This window comes from Glycine max, chromosome 7 (genome assembly GCF_000004515.6).
Source record: "Glycine max cultivar Williams 82 chromosome 7, Glycine_max_v4.0, whole genome shotgun sequence".
Lineage (NCBI taxonomy): Eukaryota > Viridiplantae > Streptophyta > Magnoliopsida > Fabales > Fabaceae > Glycine > Glycine max.
In genome coordinates, this window is record NC_038243.2 from 40,033,169 (window position 1) to 40,057,184 (window position 24,016).

General features: G+C 32.9%; 1 protein-coding gene across 2 annotated transcripts; it reads left to right on the forward strand.

The window, feature by feature from the left end:
• Positions 1–1,180: 1,180 nt before the first annotated feature.
• Positions 1,181–4,305, forward strand: LOC100500456 (uncharacterized). 2 transcript variants are annotated; one of them, XM_006582796.4, is made up of 6 exons: positions 1,181–1,516; positions 1,648–1,771; positions 2,884–2,981; positions 3,085–3,116; positions 3,502–3,565; positions 3,987–4,305. In XM_006582796.4, exons 1-6 carry the CDS (start codon positions 1,457–1,459, stop codon positions 4,125–4,127), a joined length of 519 nt encoding a protein of 172 aa, XP_006582859.1. In that variant the 5' UTR covers positions 1,181–1,456; the 3' UTR covers positions 4,128–4,305.
• Positions 4,306–24,016: the final 19,711 nt, after the last annotated feature.

A 24,016-nucleotide genomic window follows, 5' to 3' on the forward strand; every position in this document is an offset into this window, starting at 1 on the left:
AGTAGATACAGGGGAATTGATTGAAAAATACTAGTATCCATAATAATTGAGTAATTAAGCATTTTACGCTATAAACGTGTTTAAGCAAATAAATGGGGAATATATGTTATCTTATTAGTTTGGATAGGTTCATAATTGGCTCTTAGATCGTTGACTTGGCACATCAAGCAAATAGTGTACAAGATGAAGAAAAATTGGTTGCCTATTTCTAATTATGGGCTTGAGTCTGTCCATTCTCAAATCTAAAGGCCTGCTTAGGAAAAAGATTTGTTATTCTCACTCGTTTTTCTTCTATTATCACATCCTATCTTTTAATTTAATTTTTAGTTCTACATTATTTCCTCACACTCCTCCCCCTCTTATAGGGACAGAAATCCGCCTTAGAGAAGATAGCTAGTTTTGTTCTCCTTACGGTAAGGGAAAGACATGCATACCTCCATTGTAGAATCTCAAATAGAGATTAAACAAAAAATGGAGGAAGTTCCTCTCTCCGAAGGTTATTCCAGGGAGAATCTTATAAATAATAATAATAAAAAAAGACATGAGATAGGAGGGTTACAATGTGTTCGAACAGCAAATAGATATAATATGGGTGAGATAATACATCGTTTCTCTATCTCTTTTCCAATTTCCCTTCAATCAAATATATTTACCTATCATTTTATTGTTCATCTATTTTCATTTTCTCTTTTTTATTTTCATCTATTTTATTTAGTTTTTCTTAACCAAACACAACTTTATTATTTCTCTTTTCACTTCTTAAGAGTGTGATAAAGATATAAAAAAAATTGAATTAAAGTCAAATATAAAAAGTGTGAATCTCTCCTAAAAAATATATAATTTATCTCATATTTCTCTCCTCTCTTCCTAAAACAAACACAGCTTTAGTCTAATTTTTTTTTCGCCTCATGCGCCACCTCTCTAAACCTTCGTCTATTCCTCAAACCACTTACTACTTTCTTTAAACACAATAAATCCCAATGAATTTTTTCTTTGAAGATAAAAACTAATGAAAGAAATCCAAATTAATGTCTTACAAAAACAAATACGAAACACGGACCGCACAATATATATATATATATATATATATATATATATATATATATATATATATATATATATATATATATATATATATATATATATATATATATATATATATATATATATATATATCCGCGATAATTGCAGTCTTTGATTATGTGGTGAGACTCAAAAATAATCTCACACTCACAAGTTTTGACTCCTTACACAGTCACCCGATCGAAACTTATTCATATTTAAACTCCTTGTCCTCCCCAATGTTTCAGCTAGTCTATATAAAATATAAGTATACGTGTCACATGTGTTAGTGAGTGGATTGGAGTTAAGCAACCACTCCTGGACTCGTACGTTGTAGACATATCCTGTTTCAGTTGGCTTAAGGTTTTCTTTTTATTATATAGGAAGAAACGAAATGAAACTTGCTTCTTTGATTTCTGGTTTCACTGATTACACTCACCTCCTCTCTATTAAGGTAAAACTCCTCTCTCTATCTCACTTTTCCTGTGTGATTTTGAATTTTGTGTTATGTGTTAAGCCAGAAAAAGAAAAAGAAAAAGAGAGACTGACAAGTAGAATTCTGGGTATTGAATTGTTGATTAAAAGGACAATGTGATGAGGGAAGAGAAGACAATTCCTACAAGGAAGAATGAAGTGAAGTTTTTCAAGAGCTTGGCTCCTCCTCTTGTGGCTGCTTTTCTAGTCTTATCTCCAATTTGCAGCACTCCAGGTTAGTACCTCTCCTTATCCATGTTCTCTTTTTAAAATACTAAAATGCCCCTGCTTATGATTCAAATGACATGACTGCCAACATGATGCCATACACCTAGTCTTGTTTTATACGGCTCCTTTTCAAAATCATTTTTTTTTTCTTTTTGTCGATGTGGATTGATGCCAAAACAATTACGAAAATAATTTATTTGATGATATATGAAGCTTGAGAGCTTCACATCAAGCAAGAACCAAATCTTAGATGCATGATTCTTCTTGAAAGATACCTCTAATAGAACAATGAATAAATAATATATGCACCATTTATCCGGTTATAATCACAAATTATCATATATAATAAATTTATTAATTTTTATAATAATTAAAACAAAACTCGTGCTAAGAATGATTTTTTATTAATTGACAGTATGAAAACATTTGTCTATTAAATCTTGAAAAACACCTAGAAGGCTGGAAGTAATGCAAGGTTTTTATGTAAAGACTAAAAACCCATCTTGCATTTGTAATTTAACCATGTGGCACCTTGGAACTGTATGTATATGAGAAAATCCCAGTTGAAGAGGAAGAAATGTATTGGATATAGATGGTTAGAGATTAAAAAAGAAATTGGTTATGACATTACTTGGTTAGTAGATTTCCCTCTTGAATATAACTCATGATGTAATCTTCTTCTGATTCAATTAACTCCACTTTACCGAATCCCAATTTCTCTCTTTTTCTTGGATTCTCATGTTTGCATAATTGTATGTTGCTAAACGATCAAAGAACATGCACTCAAGGGTTGAATGATTTACAATAGCTCTATATCAAGAATTCTGATTTGTTTCTAATTGTTAATGATAACAAAGTGGCGTAGGGTTATAGACTGAAAATGTGTACATGCTTGCTAAATATTTGTGTGTGCCAATTGGCTAGAATCAGTTTACAGTTATTAGATCAACTGGGTTGCTTCCTCGACTTTATCTTGTCTCACTTAAATTAGATGTAGGACAAGAAAGTTTATTATTGATATACAAACTAACTAGCACTTCTAGACTTATAAGCTATTCTAAAGGTAATCTTTACATGAAAGAGACATGTAGTTCATGTTTAGCTTCTTCTACTCTACAGTTTCAAGTGCTCAAACCGTAGATATTCAGAGAGGAACCACATTGTTTCGTCAAGCTTGTATTGGATGCCACGATGCAGGTGGAAACATAATACAACCGGTAGGGCATCCCCTTATGAATGACATGCATCTCTTTATGTCCTTGCAAACTAAAATTAATTTGTTCTTTGTTCCTTTTTCTTTTCCACTATTTTAACTTACAGGGGGCAACTCTATTTGCAAAGGATTTACAGAGGTAAATGGAGTAAATTAAACCTAAGCACCCTCATGCTGTGAATTGAAGATATGGAATAGAAAGCACTGAAATTTTTAAAGGATACATTTCAAGTCTTAGTTGCAACTAAAAATTTCAGAGCTCATTTCTTTCATACTTAATGAAGAATGAAAATAATCTATCAAGTATCAACTATTTCCAATGCAAGTTGCAAACTCATCTTGCTTAAATTGAAGGCATAAATCAATATATCTTTCTTGTAAATTGCTTGCTTAGCAAGTTCTTTAGAGTATCAACAAATGTGAATTTGAAAGTCACAGTTTGTTGGCCTCTAGCAACAGTTGTAGCAAACTTCTGAGTCTTTTTGGTATATCTTTGAAATAATCCAAATGTTGTTGCTCAACAGAAATGGAGTTGATACAGAAGAAGCAATCTATGGTGTCACCTATTATGGCAAAGGACGAATGCCAGTAAGTTATCTTGTAAGATGAGCTCTCTGCATTAAAATGGATATGTAGGAAAGAGGGAAATAGACAACCCATTAGAACATTAGTTAATTCAAATCATAAAAACATAAATAGATTATCAAGTATTTGAGTGAAATCAATCTTGACCATCTATGTATAGTTTTGTATGGTTAAAATTAACTTCTCTAACCTTTCACTTTCACTAAATGCACATACATATACATTGTTAATTTCCTTCACTTAATGCCTTAGCATTTTGTCTTTCATCATTCACATTTATGTTTACTGGTTTAAATAATCCGTACCCATATCTAGATTCTACTTGGTCAACCAAAGGGATCTAATTCAGTTGTTTAAGGAGGATCTGGTACTTGTTTTCGATTCCTACATACTTGGTCAAAGAATGTCTTACACTTGCTTGCAGGGCTTTGGTAAAGAGTGCATGCCACGGGGTCAGTGCACATTTGGAGCTCGTTTGGAAGATGAAGATATCCAGATATTGGCCGAGTTTGTCAAGTTACAGGCTGATCAAGGGTGGCCAAGTATAGAGACTAAAGAAGAATGATTTAATACATATTTGGTTCAATTTAATGAATTTATTTAAGAAAAAAAACAATTGCTTATTTGTTTCAATTTTTTAGGGAACTTTTGGAAAATAAATGATTATTTATGTAGAATTTAGCTGAACCAAACATGCTATTAACTTTCGTTTCATTAATATATAAATGTTTGATTTGCAGTTATTTTGAGCTTACAGAGTTATTTTGTGCGAAGACATATGTTGGCATGGAAATTTTGATAGGATTTGGGCTTGGATTCTTTTAAAATTACTAAAAATTAAGGCAAACAGAAGCCCTAGCTACTACTAGAGGTATACTTGTACCCAGGCCCTCTGATCCGAGCAAATTATAGATCTAAAGGCAGATCGATGAAATTCTTTTGCATAAACTATTTTTCAAAATTTTCTTTAAAAAAATGCTTATAATAAAATGATTACCATAACTATTTTTTGTAAACAATTATATTCGAGCAAAGTATAACCATTTTAAACGATAAAGTTCTCCTTCTAAATATTTCAAGTAATTACATTTGCAAGACTCAAACATAAAATTACTAATTTTAATAGAACAACATTACATCAATTGATATACATGCTTGATCGTAAAAGTGATTATTAATATTTTAAATATATAAATTAAACTAACCATTCATAGATTTGAATTCATCCCAAAGTTTTGCATGAGTACAAACAAAGCATTCACTGAAATGCTTGGTTTTTAAGGGTATATTTGAGTGTCAGGTAAAAAATTTTATAACAAATTTGACCTTTTTTTTGGATTTAATTATTTTTTTGTCCTTATAATTGTAACAACTTTCTTTTTAATCCATATAGCTTAAAACATCTCATTTAGATCTTCATAGTTACAAATTTTTACTCTTTTGATTATCGTTATTTAGTATCAACTAATATAACAAGAAAGGAACGTGACGAAGGTTATTTAATCCATATTCATTTCAAATGGCGACAGGCAACTTTAGATGACGAGAACTGAAAGGATAAACAAATTACAACTATACGGATTAAAATAAGACGTTTTAAGTGTGATAAACTTTTTTTTTTCTTTTCTAAATCTAATGTTTAAGTTTGACAGACAGTCCTGAAGACCATGGCATGTCCATGAGCCTACTTCCCAGCCCCAAATGACAAACTCCTTATGTCTTGGGCCTACCGGCCTGGCAACCTACTCCACACAGTCACATATAAGGGTGTTGCTTCCTTAGTTCCCTTTGGTAGTAATCCCAAACATACATATCAATTAATGTCTACTAAGCTATATAAAAATATATATTTTTCGTAGAATATAGCAAAAAGGGGCTAGTGATAATTAACTGTCTCATTTAGTTGGTCACCAACTCAAGCAAAACTTTGACTTAGATAAAGCACCTATCAGAAAGTTACGAGTCAAAATGAGCCAAGCGTGGGGGTTAAGACTTCGAAGGATGATTCTCACTAAACCCTAGGTAAGATGATGACACATTGAATCAAATACGTGAACAGAGATCCCCAAAACATTTAACAACAAATTGCATAATGCTCACAAATCACGCCATAGCTATATATATAGCTCCACCTTTTGTGCTCTACTTTAGCCCTTTCAAGTATATAAAAATATTATTAAAGATTCCCACAGCTAGAGCAATGGTCCTCCCAAGCCTCAACAGCCAACCCTTTAAGCAAAACGGGACAAACTAGATCTCTATTCATTTTTCCCATGCGTAAATGTAGAGATAAAAGGTAAAAAATCTAGACTAATCAAGAGCCATTGGGTGGTACAAGTTGTCACTTTATAGTTTGTTGCCATGTGCCACTTTGTGCTTGGTATCATGGAATTTCCCTCAAGCCAAGGGTTTCTTCACCTTTGCATATGGGCGATTTGATGAGTTAATCTTGAAAATAGATTTCTAGACAAAGCAACTTGTGTTTTTAATTACATTCTTCTTTGGGATTGAAGCTGAAAAAGCTGATTGTTGATAATGTTTAATATACTAGAAACAGCTGTTGCGAAAATTATTTATTGATTGTCAAGTTTCGATTTTTTTTCCAAGAGACTATTGATGGGAGAGAGATACTTCTTTTCTCTTTATCCCCCAATGCTTGTTTTGAAATTCAGCCTTAAAAAGGAAGTGATATTTGAATAGGTGTTTGTCATGTATATTCAACAATTAATACTTTTTAATCATTATTGAACACTTGAATTAATTGCATAATAGGAATATTGATAAGAGAGATTGGATTAGATTTGAGTAAACTTATTATTGAATCCGATAAAAAATTTATGGGTTGGGTTGGGTTTGTGTGATTTTTTATAGATCCAACCCAACCTGATCATAAACGAATTGGGTCGGATTAGGCTGATTGGATCTATATATTTAATTTTTTTTTTATATTTTTTTAATTTAAAACAATAATTTGTTTTTGTCTATGATTTTTTAAGTATATAAAGATAAAATACACTAAAAAAAGATCAAATTGTGAAAATATTTGACTAATAGAATTAATGATTTCAATTTTAATACAATATTTTTATTTTAGATTGAAATAAAGTATGATATAGCATGTGAAAATATAAACAAAATCAAGATTGAGATAAAAACAACTTAAAAAAGAAAAAAAATCATGGGTGATTTAAATCAATAATTTAATAAACTATGTGAGTTAAAAATTACTCATGCGTTTTGTATTTAATAATAAATTTATATATATATATATATATATATATATATATATATATAATAATAAATTAAATTATATGGTATGGGTTGGGTCAGGTTAAAAAAAAAATAGAACCTATTATCCAATCCGTTCATAATCGGATCTTAATCGGGTTGGATCAGGTTTTACACAAACACTTTAGAAACTCAATCCAATATAATTGGATTGGTTTGGATCACAGATTGACTCAAACTCATCAACACCCCTAATCATAATTATTCTAATTTAATCAATAATTTAAAATTCGTGTTTTAGTATGTAATTATATTAAATAGTGAAAGGAATAAATTGTGATAATGATCTTTTTTGAGAATTTGCCTCTCATAAATATATATGATTTGTATGTAAAAGGAAAAAAATAATACTTCTCAAACCATTAAAGGTACACAATCAAAAGTATAATTAATGAACCCTAACGGTGTTCTGTGAGGTGTGTCGTCAACATTTACCAACCCTACAAGTATATGAATTCAACAATCAATTGAATGTTTAGGTGTATCAAATACAATAAATGTTTTATGGTAGCTAACATTGTGATCGAACAAAATCTAAAGCATATAACCATGGATTTTTGTTAAATTCACGTTGGGTTACTTGGTGAGCGGGCATTATGAATTCTTGAGTTGGAAGTGGCTCCCTAGATTGTCGATTCATCATGGCAGCTTGTACGACCCAGTGGTACTAGGAATAAGTGTTGTTGAGCTAGAGGATGAGAGATTAAAAGGGTGAACAAAGGATGGGAGGTTTAAGTCATCAATGTCGAGAAACTCCCATGGATTATTGTCCATGATGAATCAAACTTTGTAAAAAAAAAAAATGATTTGAAGATGATGAGATAGGGTGAATATCAGACAAAGGTGTTGAGTTGCATCTAAACCCTCTTGCTCTATATATAATAGGTGATCTATTGTCTTCACATGACTAATATCGACGGTTGAGATCGCACTGACAATATAAATGGTTTAGATTCAGTCTTAATTAATTACGTTTGGTTTGCGCTATTTGAAAAAATCAATGTTTAGTCAAATCGTCTTGTAGAAAGTATTGTTCAGTCACATCGTCTCAAAAAAGTAATGTGAGGTCAAATCGTAAGGGGAAAAGCAATGTGAGGTCTACGATCAACGCATAAACCCAGTTGAAAAGCAACATCTTCCAAGGTGATTGTGCATTCACCAACAGGAAAATGAAACGTGTGTGACTCAGGTTTCCACCTTTCAACCAAAACATCACTAAATTTTTGTCAATTTTAACTTACTCGAGCTTTGGAACATCTAAAAACCTAGCTTGAACCAACAAATATTCAATTTTAGGATCTAGAGAGGGCATTGCCAGAGCATATGATTGGATTACGTTGTTTGTTACTTGAAGAAATCAAAATAATAGTAACATCACCATTTCTGGATCATAACATAATTAACATTCAATTAAATAGAATGTATTACATACTTCTCCAGATCTATAAAGGTGTTGTTTCCAAAGAAGAGAAGCAGCTATAGATGCCATGGTTTAGGCTTTGGTGCTAACGTCAAGAAGAAGTTAAAGAGGGATATATGAGAACACGAGAAAATGAGTCTTTGAGTTAGTGTATATGATGACAATACATGCATTATATTTAAAGAAAAAAATCTAACAGTAACATAGTTCATTCGGTGATATCTAGGCCATTTATTTTGTGTGTGGGATCTTGGTTGTTGAACGTGCATTGCTTCAATCGGTGATATCTAGGTCGTTCAATTTGTCAATGGGATCTTGGTCGTTGAACGTGTGTTGCTCCAAGCGGTGATATCTAGGCTGTTGATTTTGTCAGTGGAATCTTGACCGTTCCCCACAACACTTCTTTGTCTATTACTTTCTTCCAATTTTGCAAACACAAACCTTTTATCACATTTGTTTCTCTATTCTTTGTCTATTACACAATATGTCTTCCTCATCTGTCAAATGGTTAGTGCACTACGATGGTCAAATAATCAAAACAAATGAAAGGGATACGTTTCAAAGCCCCCATCCATTGTTCTTTGAAACAAAGCGAGGCCTTGAAAAGAAAAATCTAGGAAAGGCTCTGTCTTCAACCATGGACCAAGTATGCAATATTTCATTCTCATACCCACAAGTAGTAGGCACGAAATGTTGAAATTTACAGTTGTTCAACTTGTTAACAATGAAGACATGAAAGGTATGATTTCAGTTATTCACCAAATTGAGATTCTTCAATGCTGTGAATTATATGCAAACACGAGCGCAATACACTTCCCACCATAAACCCTGAACTAGTATCTCATCAACCACAAAATTATCCCCAGTCCCATTATTCACACACATCTGACGCAACCCAAGACACTTTTGCTTTAACCCAACTAGAACAAAATATATTTGAACTAAACACATCTTCTTTTACCTAACTTTTTTTTGGATCATTTTTCACCAATTTTTTGACTCGCAAGCATTTGATGCTACTGAGGATCAATCTCAACCATACTTGAGTACCCCTATAGTAAAGTCTTTCTCATCAACCCAACCAAACGAGCTTGAGTTTACAGTAAAGCTATGCTTACCTAACAAAGAACTCGGTCCCTTTAGTGATGATGAAGACAAAGCTCTACAAAATCAACTCTAGGAGGAAGATGATGAGGAAGAAGCTGAGCATGTTTCACCAATTACAATCGTACCACCATACTACATACCACCATACATGCAAAATTTAGAAGAATCCAATTTTCAAGATTTTGAATATGGTCATAGCTTGGATCACGAAGAAGTTTAACATTTGGTGGGGATTCTCTTCGAAAGGATGCATTTTCTGACAAAGCAAGAAGTACAACATGCTTTGTAGCAGTATCATGTGAGCAAATGAGCTAACTATAAGACACAACTATTGAACCCAACAAAACTAATTGTCATTTGTGATGACGATAGTTGTGCTTGGAGGTGTAGGACATCATACATCCTTGCAAGTAAGTAGTGGGAAATAAGAAAGCTTTGTGAACCTCATCATGTTCAAATCCATTAATATCATATGATCATGCAAAGTTGTTGTCTTTACTCATTTGTAAAAGCATCCATAACTTGATTAAAAATAATCCATCAACTTTCAATACCAGCCTTGATAGCACACATAAAAAACACTAAAGGTAGACATGGCAAGAAAACCCGTACTCATGGGTACCCGTCCGAATCCATCTTGACTTTGACGGGTAATACCCGAGTTGACTGGGTATGGGTTCGGGTTCGGGTTTTTCCCGATAACCAAAAGTTGGGTATGGGTACGGGTATGGGATTACTACATCCGCCCCGACCCCGAACCCGGACCCGCCCTGCCACTTAAAAATAACATAAATAAAAATCCTATATTATGCACATGAAAGAATAGGGTCCCGTTCAAGATGAGAGAAAAGCTAAAGCGTGTATAAATTAAAATTGTATTGTATATCACCAAACTTGTTTCTTTTCATTAGACCTTTTTTGGAAGGAATAGGGGCAAACAACAAGTCCTACCCCCAACCTTAACCCTAACTTTGGACCTTGGCTCTTCCTCTTCTTCTTCCTTCAGGTATTGCTTCCTTCTCTCTTTCGATTTCAACCCTCTCTGCTCCATCGTTGCCTTTTGCTGTTCTCTATTTCCCTTTTGTTTTTACGGTTCCTCACTTTCGATTTTTGTTTCTTATTTCTTTTAAATTATCAACTTTTGGTTTGATTTGATTCGATGCAGATTCATTCGTACTGTTAGTTATATTACTGGATTCGGGGCAGATTGCTGCTAGCGTGTTTCTCCGCTTTCACATATAAGGTAAGAAATGATGGAGAGAATATCCAAGGAAATCTATCTCTCTTTGAATTACTGATTACTTGATTGTGTATGGGGATATGAGAACAAATAACATTTGCGTGATTTTATCATCTTCACTAAATTGCTATGTTTCACGGTTCAAATGTATTTGCAACAACTAACAATCAAGGAACAATAGTTGACTCTGGCACAACATTGGCATACCTTGTTCAAGAAGCTTACAATCCTTTTGTCAAAGTTGTAAGTTTTCTTTTACTTGAAATTTTGTAGCACTACAGTCTGCTGTGACAAAATTACTGTGATTTTATTCTCAAAATGTATTTCTTTGAGTACATAAAATCTGGCATGGCCATCTACATTCTTAGTATAACAAATGGTAATGTGAGTAACAAGAAAAACATTCTTTCTCAACCAGAAGGTTAGGCTGTTAATTTGAGGTTGTCCTCAATTTTAAATATGTCCCTAGTCAACTAAATGATCTATACCCAATGATGGTTTAAGATTTATATATGATAAGTCTCTAAGAGGCTATTTACATGCCCATTAATATGTTTACACAATCTCTATGAAAAAAAAAATTCATATTGTCTAATTGTCAACTTCATCAATACGAGAGTTTTTAACCCCTGCAGAATCTTGTCTTTGTTTTGCAAAACCAGGGGAGTCGCTGCAACTAGACTAAGTGTGAAATAGAAACAGTAACCATCTATCTATAAACCATGAAAATGAGGATCAATTATAAATATCTCAGTTTTGTTTGAAGAAATAGTCAATTATATATATATATATATATATATATATATATATATATATATATATATATATATATATAAGTTTTGTTTCACACATCTCCCTTATTAATTTGTATATATCTCTCCTTGCTATAAAAGATGTCATGAGAACTATTTGTTAAAATTACATTACTCTAAAATTATTATGGTTGTTCTTCCTCTTTCTAAGCTAGTTGTCACCCATCATTGCTTTTTGAAGTACTATGGATTATGTTAAATCTTACTATTTGATTCATGTTTGTTAATCTGTATTAATTGCTTTGATTTTTAAAATAATAGCTAGTTGTTGAAGTCCATGGCAGAAAAATATGCAAACTGAAGAACCTAGTTCACGCCAACCAACTCTACAGTCTTCACACCAACCAACTCCAGTAGAGAGTTCTACTGGTATAGCTGAAGGTCCTAATAATGAACTTATGCAACAACCACCTAGCATGGAGGTGGATGACCATGTTGCATCGTCAACAAAAACTGGAGGAGGGGGGCTCAAAAGTATTGTGTGGAACCATTTTGATAAGATTAAAACTATTGATGGGCAAGACAAGGCCCAATGTAAATACTGCAAAAAGTTTCTCGGGGGAGGGAGCATCAAAGAATGGAACAAAGCATTTGCATGCCCATATGGAGAAATGAATTCAGAAAAGGTTACATGACAAAGGGAAGGTACAAACATTTCTTATTCCTAAGGTTACACAAGGTAGACAAGAATTGACTGCTAGAAGTTATAATGAAGAAAATGCAAAGAAGGATCTTGCATGTGCTATTAGCATGCATGAATATCCATTTTCAATATAGGATTCTCATGAGCCTTAGGGCAGATTTCGGGTCCATGGGCTAAGTAAGAGCCCACTTATCTTCGTACATATTAGATTAAGGTTTCATCATTTTTGGGCCTTGTATTTAGGGCTCCATAATGTAGGTAGGGTACCCTAGAAATGTAGGATTTTTCAGCCCTTGTATTTTTGGACACTTAGACTAGTTTGTGTATTAGAGGTAGTTTTGTAATTTCACATGCATTAAGTGAATATTTGATGCGTGTGCTGGGAAATAAATTTAATTAAATTGGGAGAAACCCAATCCAATTAAAGTTTAGAGGGGGAGGTGAGCATTTGCTTGCTACACCCCATTGCCACATCATATAGTCACACTTTATGCATGTCCTTCATGCTTTACATGCCTCATGACATCTAAGCACACTTAGTGGAGAATCTTGGACTTGATCTTGGATTAGTGGGCTGAAACATAGATAAAATTAATTAATCATAATTAGTGAAATTTTGGCTCCAAAATTTGGCTCCACAAATTCAATTTCAAATTCAAGTGAAATTTGAATAGAAGTTCAAATTTCCCTCCAATTTTGTGTGATACTTAGACTATAAATAGAGGCCATGTGTGCGCATTTTTCAACTTTGATCATTTGAGAATTAGACTTCAAAGTTCAGATCTCATTTGAGGCACAAAATTTTGTGCCCCTTCTCTCCCTCTCCCTCCACTCATCTTCTCCTACCTTCAAACTCTTATCCATGGCTTCCTATGGTGGTGAGCTTCTTCTTGACTCATCTTCTCCTTGAAGTGACGTCTCCAATCATCTTTCTTCCTTCTCCATTTCGCTGCCATGATCTTCAAGAAACAAAGGATTTCATTGATGAAGAAGATCCAAGGTCTACAAGCTCCACATGGAGCTACGTCATGTTGTATCAGAGCATCTTTGTCTAGGTGATGTTCTTTTGCTTCCTCTATCTTTTTGTTCTGTCAATTCACTTTAATTCTTTGTTCTTCATCTTATTATTTATGTATATCCTCCATTTTCTTGTGGTTTGGTTCTATTTGGAGTAGATTCAAAAAAATAAATCGATTAAATCTTAGATCTACACTTGTTCTTGCATTTCTATGGTTCAAATTTTATAGATCTACTCTTGAATCATGTTTTTGTGTTGATTTTAGGTTCTATCATTTTTCAGTCATTATCTTCTTGTGGTGAACCTTTAGATATAAATTTTCTTCCAAAATATTGATTAGAAAAAAAACACAAAAATCTAAGTGTAAATCACTTAATCCATGTTGTCTTAGAGTCATGTTTAGTCATAATAATTGTCACATTATGTTCTAAGTTTGTGTTGAATTTTGATTTTGTTGATTGAATTCTAGATACATTTGTTCATGTATTCTTGTCATTCTTAGCCTATCTTTTGAATTTTAAGTCTAATTCATGCATGTTATTTAGTTCATAACATGTTCTAAATCAATTCCTAGAAGTAGTCTTGTTGTTGAACTTTTTTTTTTTGTTTTCTAAGTTTCCTACATGATGCCTATGAAGAAGTTGAGTTGTGGTGCTGAGTTGTGGCTGGATTTGTGAATCAAAATAAGTCTTAAGATCTCTTGAATTGTGTTATTCAAGACAATTGAGCATAAGCAAACACAAATTGTAACTATCCAAGCCTTAAGCAACATAAGCACTACTCTTGATTTCTAGGTTCAAATCGCTGGTGCTCGCAGCTTGAACATACGAACTTGTAAAATTACTGGGAATTGGTCACTATGAATCTTGAGCTGAAATTTTTACTGAATTTTCTAGACATCTGGAAAAAGAAGCAAGTGATTTGGATAAAAGGAAAAAATACGAAAAATAACACAAGTTGACAGGAAAATCAGTGTCCAAGAAAAATAAAAGTGAAAGGGAAGTGTGCTTGTTGTTTTTGCTCGAAATTTGTTCTATAATTGATGTCTATTTTATACCAATCTTAGTTCTGAAATTTTAATTGAAAATTAGTGTGAAAACAAGTGCCAAAACTAGAGGTTTCTTGAGTCTTTTTTAAAGTTTTTTTTACTCTACTCTAGAGTCATTCTACGTTTCTCTTTGAGTCCTAACTTGCTTTTATGTGTTTTTCATTGCTTTAATTGTTGAATAATACTTGAAAATTTATCTTGTTAAAACTCTATTGGTTTTAGCTTTCATTTCATTTTTTGGTCTTTGGTTATTGCTTCGCTCTTTGCTTCCTTGTTTGTGGGTTGCCATATAGGGAATTGGAAAGGAGGATTGGTGTCATCCCTTGTAGAATTTGAGTCAAGAAGCAAGGGGACAACCACCTTAAGAGCTATTGGACTAAGAAGCACTCCAAATTGAGTGAATCACCAAAGAGAGAGCAACCACCAAAATTGAGGATCGTTTTGTAATTTTGTAATTGACAATTTACTTACCTTCAATACTTTCAAGTTTTGTAACAAAAAGGTATTTCATTGGAAGTGTGTTGGGAGCCTCCAAAAGGTTACCAAACTTCCATTTGTGTATAATAATTTTAGGCAATTTTCTCTTAGGATAATGAGTGTTTTGTTGGGAACCTTAAATGTGTTCATCCATACACTCCTAGGATTTGCCTAGTTTACATTTATTGCACTTTAATTTCTTGATTATTTTTATAGCTTATTTTCTTTACTAGTCACACCTAGTTTATCTTGTAATTACGTAATACTTTCTTCTTACTTATCACGCTTATCTTGAGTTCTTTTGAACCCTAGCTTTTACCTTTTACAAACCCCCAACAAGAAAGAACCACAACTTAAGAACCAACATGAGTCATCATTCATCTAGTGTTAATGGTGAGGGTACTAGTCATAAGAATCCTCTATCTAGAATCTTAGATGAGTTGAGTTCTCTCAAGTTATGGAAAGAAAAACTAGAAAGAAAATAAAAAGGAAAAGAGAGGGTAGAAATAAATCAAGATGAGAGAGAACAAATAAGAGAGGAAGAAAGAAGAAAAATAATGAAAGAAATGAAAAGAGAAAAACATGTCTCCTATAGTAGTCATGACTCTTGCAAGAGTTTAAGTGAAGAACTTAACGACTATTATTGAGGGCGTCATAGTTCACATACTAAACATCATTCCCAAAGAAGAGAAAAGGATAGAAGGCCTTAAGAGGTTAACATTAGCCTCCCATATTTCCATGGAAAAGATAATGTTGAGGCCTACTTAGATTGGGAAATGAAGGTTGAACAACTCTTTGTTTGCCATTATATTATCGAAGAGAGAAAAGTTCCATTGGCTACCCTTAGCTTTCAAGGGTATGCCCTCTATTGGTGGACTTCCCTTGTTAGGGAATAAAGGATTCATGGGAATCCTCCAGTAGAGTATTGGAATGATCTTAAGAGTGTCCTTAGGAAGAGCCACATTCCTTCCTACTATGAAAGGGAGCTTATGGACAAGCTCCAAAGGCTTAGACAAGGGAGTACGAGTGTTAAAGAATATAGACAACAAATGGAACTACTCTTTTTAAGAGCTGGACTTGGGGAGAAGGAAAGAACAAGCAGAGCTAGGTTCCTTAGTGGGCTTAATATGGAAGTGAGGGACAAGGTTGAACTCCTTCCATATAGGGACCTACATGATCTAGTCCAACTTTGTATAAGAGTGGAGCAACAACTTAAAAGAAAACCTTCTTCAAAATCTTATGGCTTTCACTCTTATCCAAGGAAGGACTAAGCCCAAGGAATTTTGGGGGATGAACCTTCAAAACCCAAGGAAGATAAGGGTAAGACCATAGATAAATCCACCCCTAAGACTAGTTCCCAAGAAAGGACTAGCAATATTAAATGCTTTAAATGTCTTAGGAGATGTCACATTGACTCTCAATGCCCCACAAAGAAAACCTTGATTATGAGGGGCCAAGACATTTATAGTAGTCAAGAGGAGACTACTTATTCCATTTCCTCTAGTGGAAGTGAAGATGAAGTAATGGATGAAGATTCTAGTGAGGAAGTCTACCCCCATGAAGAAGGTGACGTCCTAATGGTTAAAAGGCTCCTTGGAGGCCAATATTGTGATATATCCCAATCCCAAAGAGATAACATCTTTCATACAAGATGCAAATTTTTAGATAAAACTTGTTATCTCATTGTAGATAGTGGATCTTGTTGCAATTGTTGTGGCACAAAATTAGTTTCCAAGTTAAAACTCACTATCATTTCCCACCCAAAACCTTATAAACTTCAATGGCTCAATGAGCAAGGGGAAATGATAGTTAACCAACAAGTGGCAGTACCTTTCTCCATTGGGACATATAAGGATGAAGTTAATTGTGATATAGTTCCCATGAAGGCAGGGCATATTCTCTTAGGAAGGTCATGGAAATTTGATAGGAAGATCATTTACAATGGCCTAAGTAATGAGATTACTCTCACCCATCTTGACACTAAATTTGCATTGCATCCTTAAACACCTTCACAGGTGGCCAAAGATCAACTAACTATGAAAGATAAGAGGGATGAGGAAGAAAAACTAGAAAAACAAAAGAAAAATAAGGATAGTAAGGCCTTGTCTTCAATGGCCAAGGGGAAGGAAAAAGTGGAAAATGATTCCTCCAAGAAGATTGTTAAGAAGGAAAATTATTTTGCAAAAAAAGGTGATATCAAAAGAGCAATCCTTCTTAAACAATCTTTCTACCTTCTCATATCAAGGGAAACATCCCTTAGCACTACCATACCTATTGAGCTTGAGGTTATTCCTCAAGTAAAGGAGTTGTTGGATAAGGTTTTGATTCGTAAGAGCTTAACTCCTTGTGCTTTGTTGGTGCCCAAAATAGGTATTATGAGGCACCAAATCCCTATGATAGGTGGTATGATGAATGTGTTGAGTGGTGCAACCCTCTTTTGTAAAATCACCCATGCATCCAACATCTTCATGATTAACATACATAAGGACTCATTAGGTAGGTTTGTTCTTATTTTTAGTTTCAATACAAACTTAGGTGCTCATACGGGACACCTTAGGTTTGTCGTAAATTTTGGTGGGAATAATCAACGTGAAAATACAGTAAAAAGTATGTTTTATTGTATTACTTTCCTTAATTTTTTAAATAGTGATCAATGGGTTCCTACGAACCCTAAGAGAATAAATGTCATTCCTGAGTGGCCCACTCCACCAAGTATAAGGAAAATTTGGGGCTTCCATGACTTAACAAACTTTTACAAAAGGTTTGTCCCATATTTTTTTATACTTGTAGCACCACTCATTGAGTTGGTGAGGAACCATGTTCCCTCATGGGAAGATTTCCAGGAAATGGATTTTCAAACCTTACCTTACTCCAACATACCAAACACCATTAATGTATATGTTTTTATTCTTTTTATAGGTATTGAGGGAAGAAGCCCAGAGTTTCAGGAACCTCTGTATTTGAGGTTAAATCCTTTTCAAGGGGGAGGGAATGATGCAATCCTACCCCTCAAGGGCATTGGATAGAAGACTCCAAGAAGATTGGACCAAAGATGCAAGAGAAAGCCCTACGGTTCTCATGAGTCTTAGGATAGATTTTGGGTCCATGGGCTAAGTATGAACCCACTTATCTTCGTACATATTAGATTAAGATTTCATTATTTTTGGGCCTTGTATTTAGGGCTCCATAATGTAGGTAGGATACCCTAGAAAAGTAGGATTTTTCAGTTCTTATATTTTAGGGCACCTAGACTAGTTTTTGTATTAGGGGTAGTTTTGTAATTTCACGTGCATTAAGTGAATATTTGATGTGTGTGTTGGGAAATAAATTTAATTGAATTGGGAGAAGCCCACTCCAATTAAATTTTAGAGGGGGAGGTGAGCATTTGTTTGCTAAACCCCATTGTCACATCATATAGTCACACTTTGTGTGCCCTTTATGTTTTACATGCCTCATGACAGCTAAGCACACTTAGTGGAGAATCTTGGACTTGATCTTGGATTAGTGGGCTGAACCATAGCTAAAATTCACTAATCAAATTAGTGAAATTTTGGCTCCACAAATTCAATTTCAAATTCAAGTAAAATTCGAATAGAAATTCAAATTTCCCTCTAATTTTGTGTGACACTTAAGTTATAAATAAAGGTCATGTGTGTGCATTTTTTCAACTTTAATCATTTGAGAAGAATTATACTTTAAAGTTCAGACCTCATTTGAGGCACAAAATTTCATGCCCCTTCTCTCCCTCTCCCTCCACTCATCTTCTCTTACCTTCAAGCTCTTATCCATGGCTTCCTATGGTGATGAGCTTCTTCTTGACTCATCTTCTCCTTAAAGTGGTGTCTCCAATCATCTTTCTTCCTTCTCCATTCCGCTACCATGATCTTCAAGAAACAAATGACTCCATTGATGAAGAAGATCTAAGGCCTACAAGCTCCACATGGAGCTACGTCAAATCTTGCTAGCAATCAATGATTAAATACTGAGGAACTAATACAATAGTAAACAAGTTTGCTTTGAACTTGAAACCATATGCATATGATTCCATTATTTCACCTTTTTCATGACCTTCAATTTACCCTTTAATGAGGGAACCTCAATCTTCAATTTAGGGTTGAAGGTTTCCTTTTATTTGGAGAGGAAGAATGCAAAAAACCCCTAATCCCCCAACAATAAAAATGCAACATCAGTTGCATTCTTGAACATTGTATAGTAAAATATTAGTTCACTCTGTTACTGAACAACCTAACATTTTGTAATTTCCATTAACACCAACTCACGAAAAGGAATAAAATGGGTAACATTTGAAACATAAAAGGATGAAATCATGAATTCTAAAACACAAAGAACTAAAACATGAATTAGTAAAATCATAAAAGACCAAAATGATATTTTACTTGAATTTTTATAAGGATTTCTACCTATTGCATTTTTAGTCTTCACCATATTTATGATGTATTTGAAATTGGTGCTCGTAAGTTCTAATTATGCTCTTGTTATTGTGATTTTTTCATAGGAATCTTTTGTTATGGAAAGTTAGAAATATTGTTAAACACTAAATGTAGATACTTCTCTTAATAAAAAATAAAGTTTAGTTTGCCACATTATAAAACACTAACCTTCACACACATTTCATTTGTTGCCGATTGTTTTCTATTTTGCAGGGCTATTGAGGTAGAATCTAGCACTTTGACTAAAATTCTAGACACATATGGAAGGGCTTCTAGACAACTAGTCAATTTTCATAAATCCAAGGTTTTTTTTAGTCCCCATGCAACAAATGATATAAAACAACACATTATGTCATTTCTTGGTATTTCTAACATTATTGGAACTAGAAAATATCTTCGTATGTCCTCCCCCATTGGAAGAAAAAAAAATACGTTTTTGTCTTCTTGAAGGATAAACTTTGGAATAGGATCAATCATTGGTCAAATAAACACTTGTCAAAAGAATGAAAGGAAGTTCTTTTCAAATCTTCTGCCCAAGCCATACCTACCTACTACATGAGTATTTACCTATTACCATTGATTCTGGAGGATGAAATTCAAAAGTTGATGAACTCTTTTTGGTGGGGCTCAAGAGCGAGATTGAGTAAAGGCGTTCATTGGCTCAATTGGGAAAAGCTAACTATGAAAAATGAATTTGAAGGTTTGGGATTCACACATCTCCATGGCTTTAACCACATGCTAGGGAAGCAATGTTGAAAACTTTCCGCTAACTCAAATGCTATAGTGACAAAAGTGCTTAAAGCTAAATACTACCGTAACAACAATTTAGGGATGCCCCTCTAAAGCACAATCCAAGTTATACATGACATAGCATCCAGGCTTCATAGGCTTTGGTAAAGGAGGGCTCAAGATGGAGGGTTAATAATGGTCAATCAATCAACATTTGGACTCAACTATGGCTTAAAAACCCAGATGAACCTTATCTTTCTTCCACTCCACCTTTCGATCTTGAACTTTTAAATGTCAATTCAATTGTAGATCACGAAAGTTGTAATTGGAGGTGAGATATTGTTGAGCAAACCATTTCTGGAAATGATGTGCACGATATTAAAACGATACCCTTGACAAACACCAATGATGATAATTTGCTTATTTGGAAATCTAGTGCAAGTGGTACATATATTGTGAGATCAGCCTACAACTTGTTAATGGAGAAGATTATAAATAATGAGCCTCTTAGAATTCCTGGAAATTGGTCTATGATTTGGAACTTAAAAATCCCACCCATGATAAAGCTCTTCCTTTGGCGTGTTTTGAGAGGATGCCTTCCAACTCGTATTCGACTTCAAACCAAGGGGGTTTAGTGCACGAGATGTTGTGCTTATTGTGGGACCAATTTTGAAAATGAGTGGCATGTTTTATTTGCTTGTCAACAGGTACAGAATACTTGGGAGCAATCTGGCTTATGGAGACAAATCCAGCATCACATGAATCACGTGGAATCAGCCACCAAGCTCATCTTTTTGCTGCTGAAATTTATGAAAGAAGATCGCAGATGCACGTTTGCAATATCTCTTTGGTGCATTTGGAAAAGACACAATGAAAAAATATGGGAATCCAAGAATCCTCCACAATTACCTCGTTCCTGCATGCAATGCAGTTCTACCATGAATGGAGGAATGTGAGAAACTTTCAGCTGCAACCATATTCAACAAACACCGCACCAGATTACTGCACCCATTGGCAAAAACCCGAGCATGGATTCTTTAAGTTGAACGTTGACGCGACTATTTTTTCAAACCAAGCTAACCATGGAGCTAGAATGGTGCTTCACGATGAACAAAGGAGATTCTTAAGGAAAAAAAACATCTCACTTTAAAGGAGTTCCTGAACCAAGGGAGGCTGAAGCTTGGGCATTCTATCAAGCTATAAAATGGGTAGCAAAGCTGCACCTCAACAACACTATATTTGAGTTTGACTACAAGCCTATCATGGATGAATTAATTTCAAAGAGAAAGGGACTTTCATAATTTCATTATATCATTGTTAAGTGTAATTCACTTTTATGTCATTTTCCAAACTCTAGGGTGAATTTAGTAAGGAGGCAAGTCAACCATATTGCCCATTCTATAGCTAGGGCACTTAGGTTTCATGTTACCAACCTTATTTTTTAGCATATTTCCAATTGTATTCATGCTTACATTTTGAATGAAATGCAATAAGTTTATTCTCTTAAAAAAAGAAAAAAAAAACCATCTCTTATATATTATTGAAACAGATGATCATAAAATAAGTTGACTTCGCCTAAAGAGCGTATTAAAGGTACTCGTTAATAAATTATTAAAATTATGATAAAACTTAATTAAATAGTATATTTTCATATAAACCATTTTCCTAAGTGCTTCAAGGATAGCGGTCAGCATTTTCTAACTAATTCTAACATTTGAAATTTCTAAGCCATGTCTAAATTATTAAAATTTAGAGCATGTTTAGGATAACGTTAAAAGTTAGATTATTTCAATAGTTGATTATTTTTATAATTGATTATAATTAAAATTAATTTTTTTTGTATAAATTTGTTAAAAATTTATTTGGAAATAATTAATTTTGTTTGGATGCAATAAAAAATCAGCTTATATATAATAAAAAGTATGAAAAAGAAAAAAAATATAGAAAAATAATCATAAGTTACAAATTTCAACTTCATAAAAATATTTTTTTAAAAAAAAAATATTATTCTAAATTTAAACTATGATCGGAAACATTCAGTTTATTTTGAAAAACCATTATTTTTCTATAAAAAAACAGCTAAAATTTGGGAATTTTATAAGTTGTCCAAAATTATTTTTAATGCTTTAGAACCAACATCTCCAATATTACTGAACCCTTTCCCACATTTAATACATGTTGTAATTAACCAATTCAATGACGTCAACCACACATGCAAAATATAAATACATTGAATCAGTAAGCGAATTGATTGGTCAACAGCAATTTTAATTGCAATGGTAAGAAAACCATCACATCATTCGAAAGCACTTGCTCATTTCAAAAATAAATGTTGGTTTGTTGACTTTAGGTTACCAAAACAATTAAAAATTGCGCAGATGGCAACTGGGAATGTAAAGGTGTCTAACATTTGGGAGGAATGAAATAAGTGTGATCTCCTTCATTTCTCTCAATTTGAACTTCTAAAGTGAGCAACAGAATGTAAAGTAAATAATTTTACTTATTGATAAATAAAAAATTGATATTAATTTATTACACATACATACATGATTTATTATGTATATATACATAATATAAATTATTGAATTTTTTTTATTAACAACTGACATATATGTACTAACATTTAAAGTGAGACTTGCTTATTCCAGAAAAGTGAAATTCATATAATTCTCTATTCTTACAATTAGGCATAATAACAAGGTGGACCGATCTCTTAAAAAACCAAGGGGTAAAGCTCTTCTGGTCTTTTTTTTAGACTATTAGTATCCATAAGTGAGAGAACCTTGTTGGAGGAACATAAGATAATTATAAATAATAAAAAATTTCCTTCAAGAATTTAATATAATTATATATTTAAGATTTAGACTCAAGATCATTGATTAGTTGGGATAATTTCACCCCAATTGATCATACATTCTTTTTTATTTCACACCTTGTTCGAGAACCTTTTTTATTGCATTGATCAGTAACTCTTGTTTTCATCTTGTAAAAGAGAGAGCGTGAATGTTTTAGATCAAGTTTAGGAGAATATATATATATATATATATATATTCTTGATGATTTTGACCATTTTTATTTAGGTCATATATATATATATATTCTTGATGATTTTGACCATTTTTATTTAGGTCCTTAAATTTTTTTTTTCAATTGGATCCTTAAACTTGTATTAGTTTTTTAATTGGACCCTTCCATCTAACTATAGATAAAAAAAAAAAATAACAACAAACACCTGATTAAAAGTTCAATAAGGCCATTGATACTTTTGAAGTGTGTTGTAAACACAACTAAATTAATTATGAAAGTTTTCTACAAGGTGCTATTGGATGAAGTCTACAAAAGACTTGTTAAAAAACACGTGTGTTATTGTATTTTTAGCGAGGATTTAAAAGTATGTTTGAGAGTAAAATTAGTTTAATTTGCTCATATTTGACTACTCTCCAAATTAAAATATGTCTTGAGAGTAAAATTTTATTTGGAAACTCAACTTTAAAGAAGCAAGATTTTGTGATACTTTTGCAAACTCAGATTGCAAATATAAGTTTGTCAAAAACTTAAATTTGCAAATTATAATCCAAAACATACACTACTTCGATTGAGTTAACCTATAGTGGCTAAAACTTTACAGAAAATTCTTATAACAGTTTCAATCATTATACTTACAACACCCTTCTAGAAGCACCACCCCCTTGATTGCACTTCTGGTTAGGTTCCTATTTCATAACACAAATTAGACGGAATGACCCAATTATAAATAAATACAAATATAATGATTCAATAAAAAAATAGTTCATGAATCTAATTTAAAAATTATCAAATAACTCAACAACTGACAGAATAATTCAACCAAAATTTACACCTAACGTCATCTCTGTTGGGGTGAGAAAATTAATGGGGGAAATCACCTCACTTTTCTTAAAAACATTAATTTATTTTTATATATTTTTAAATAAGTTACATATTAAATTATTAATTATATTTTAATTTACATAATATATAAAAAGACAATGAACAATGAGAATCTTAAAAATAATATTTAAAAATTGAATTATATCTTTAGGATAATGTGTAATTTCAGTGTTATTATTTAATTACTATATCCAGCTCTATTTAATTAAATTGAAAAAAAAATCCAAATTAGAATTTAGTCAAAACAGATCTTTTTTCTTTCAAAATCAGGTTGGCATTAGACGAATATTCGCAATTTCTAATTTAATAGTC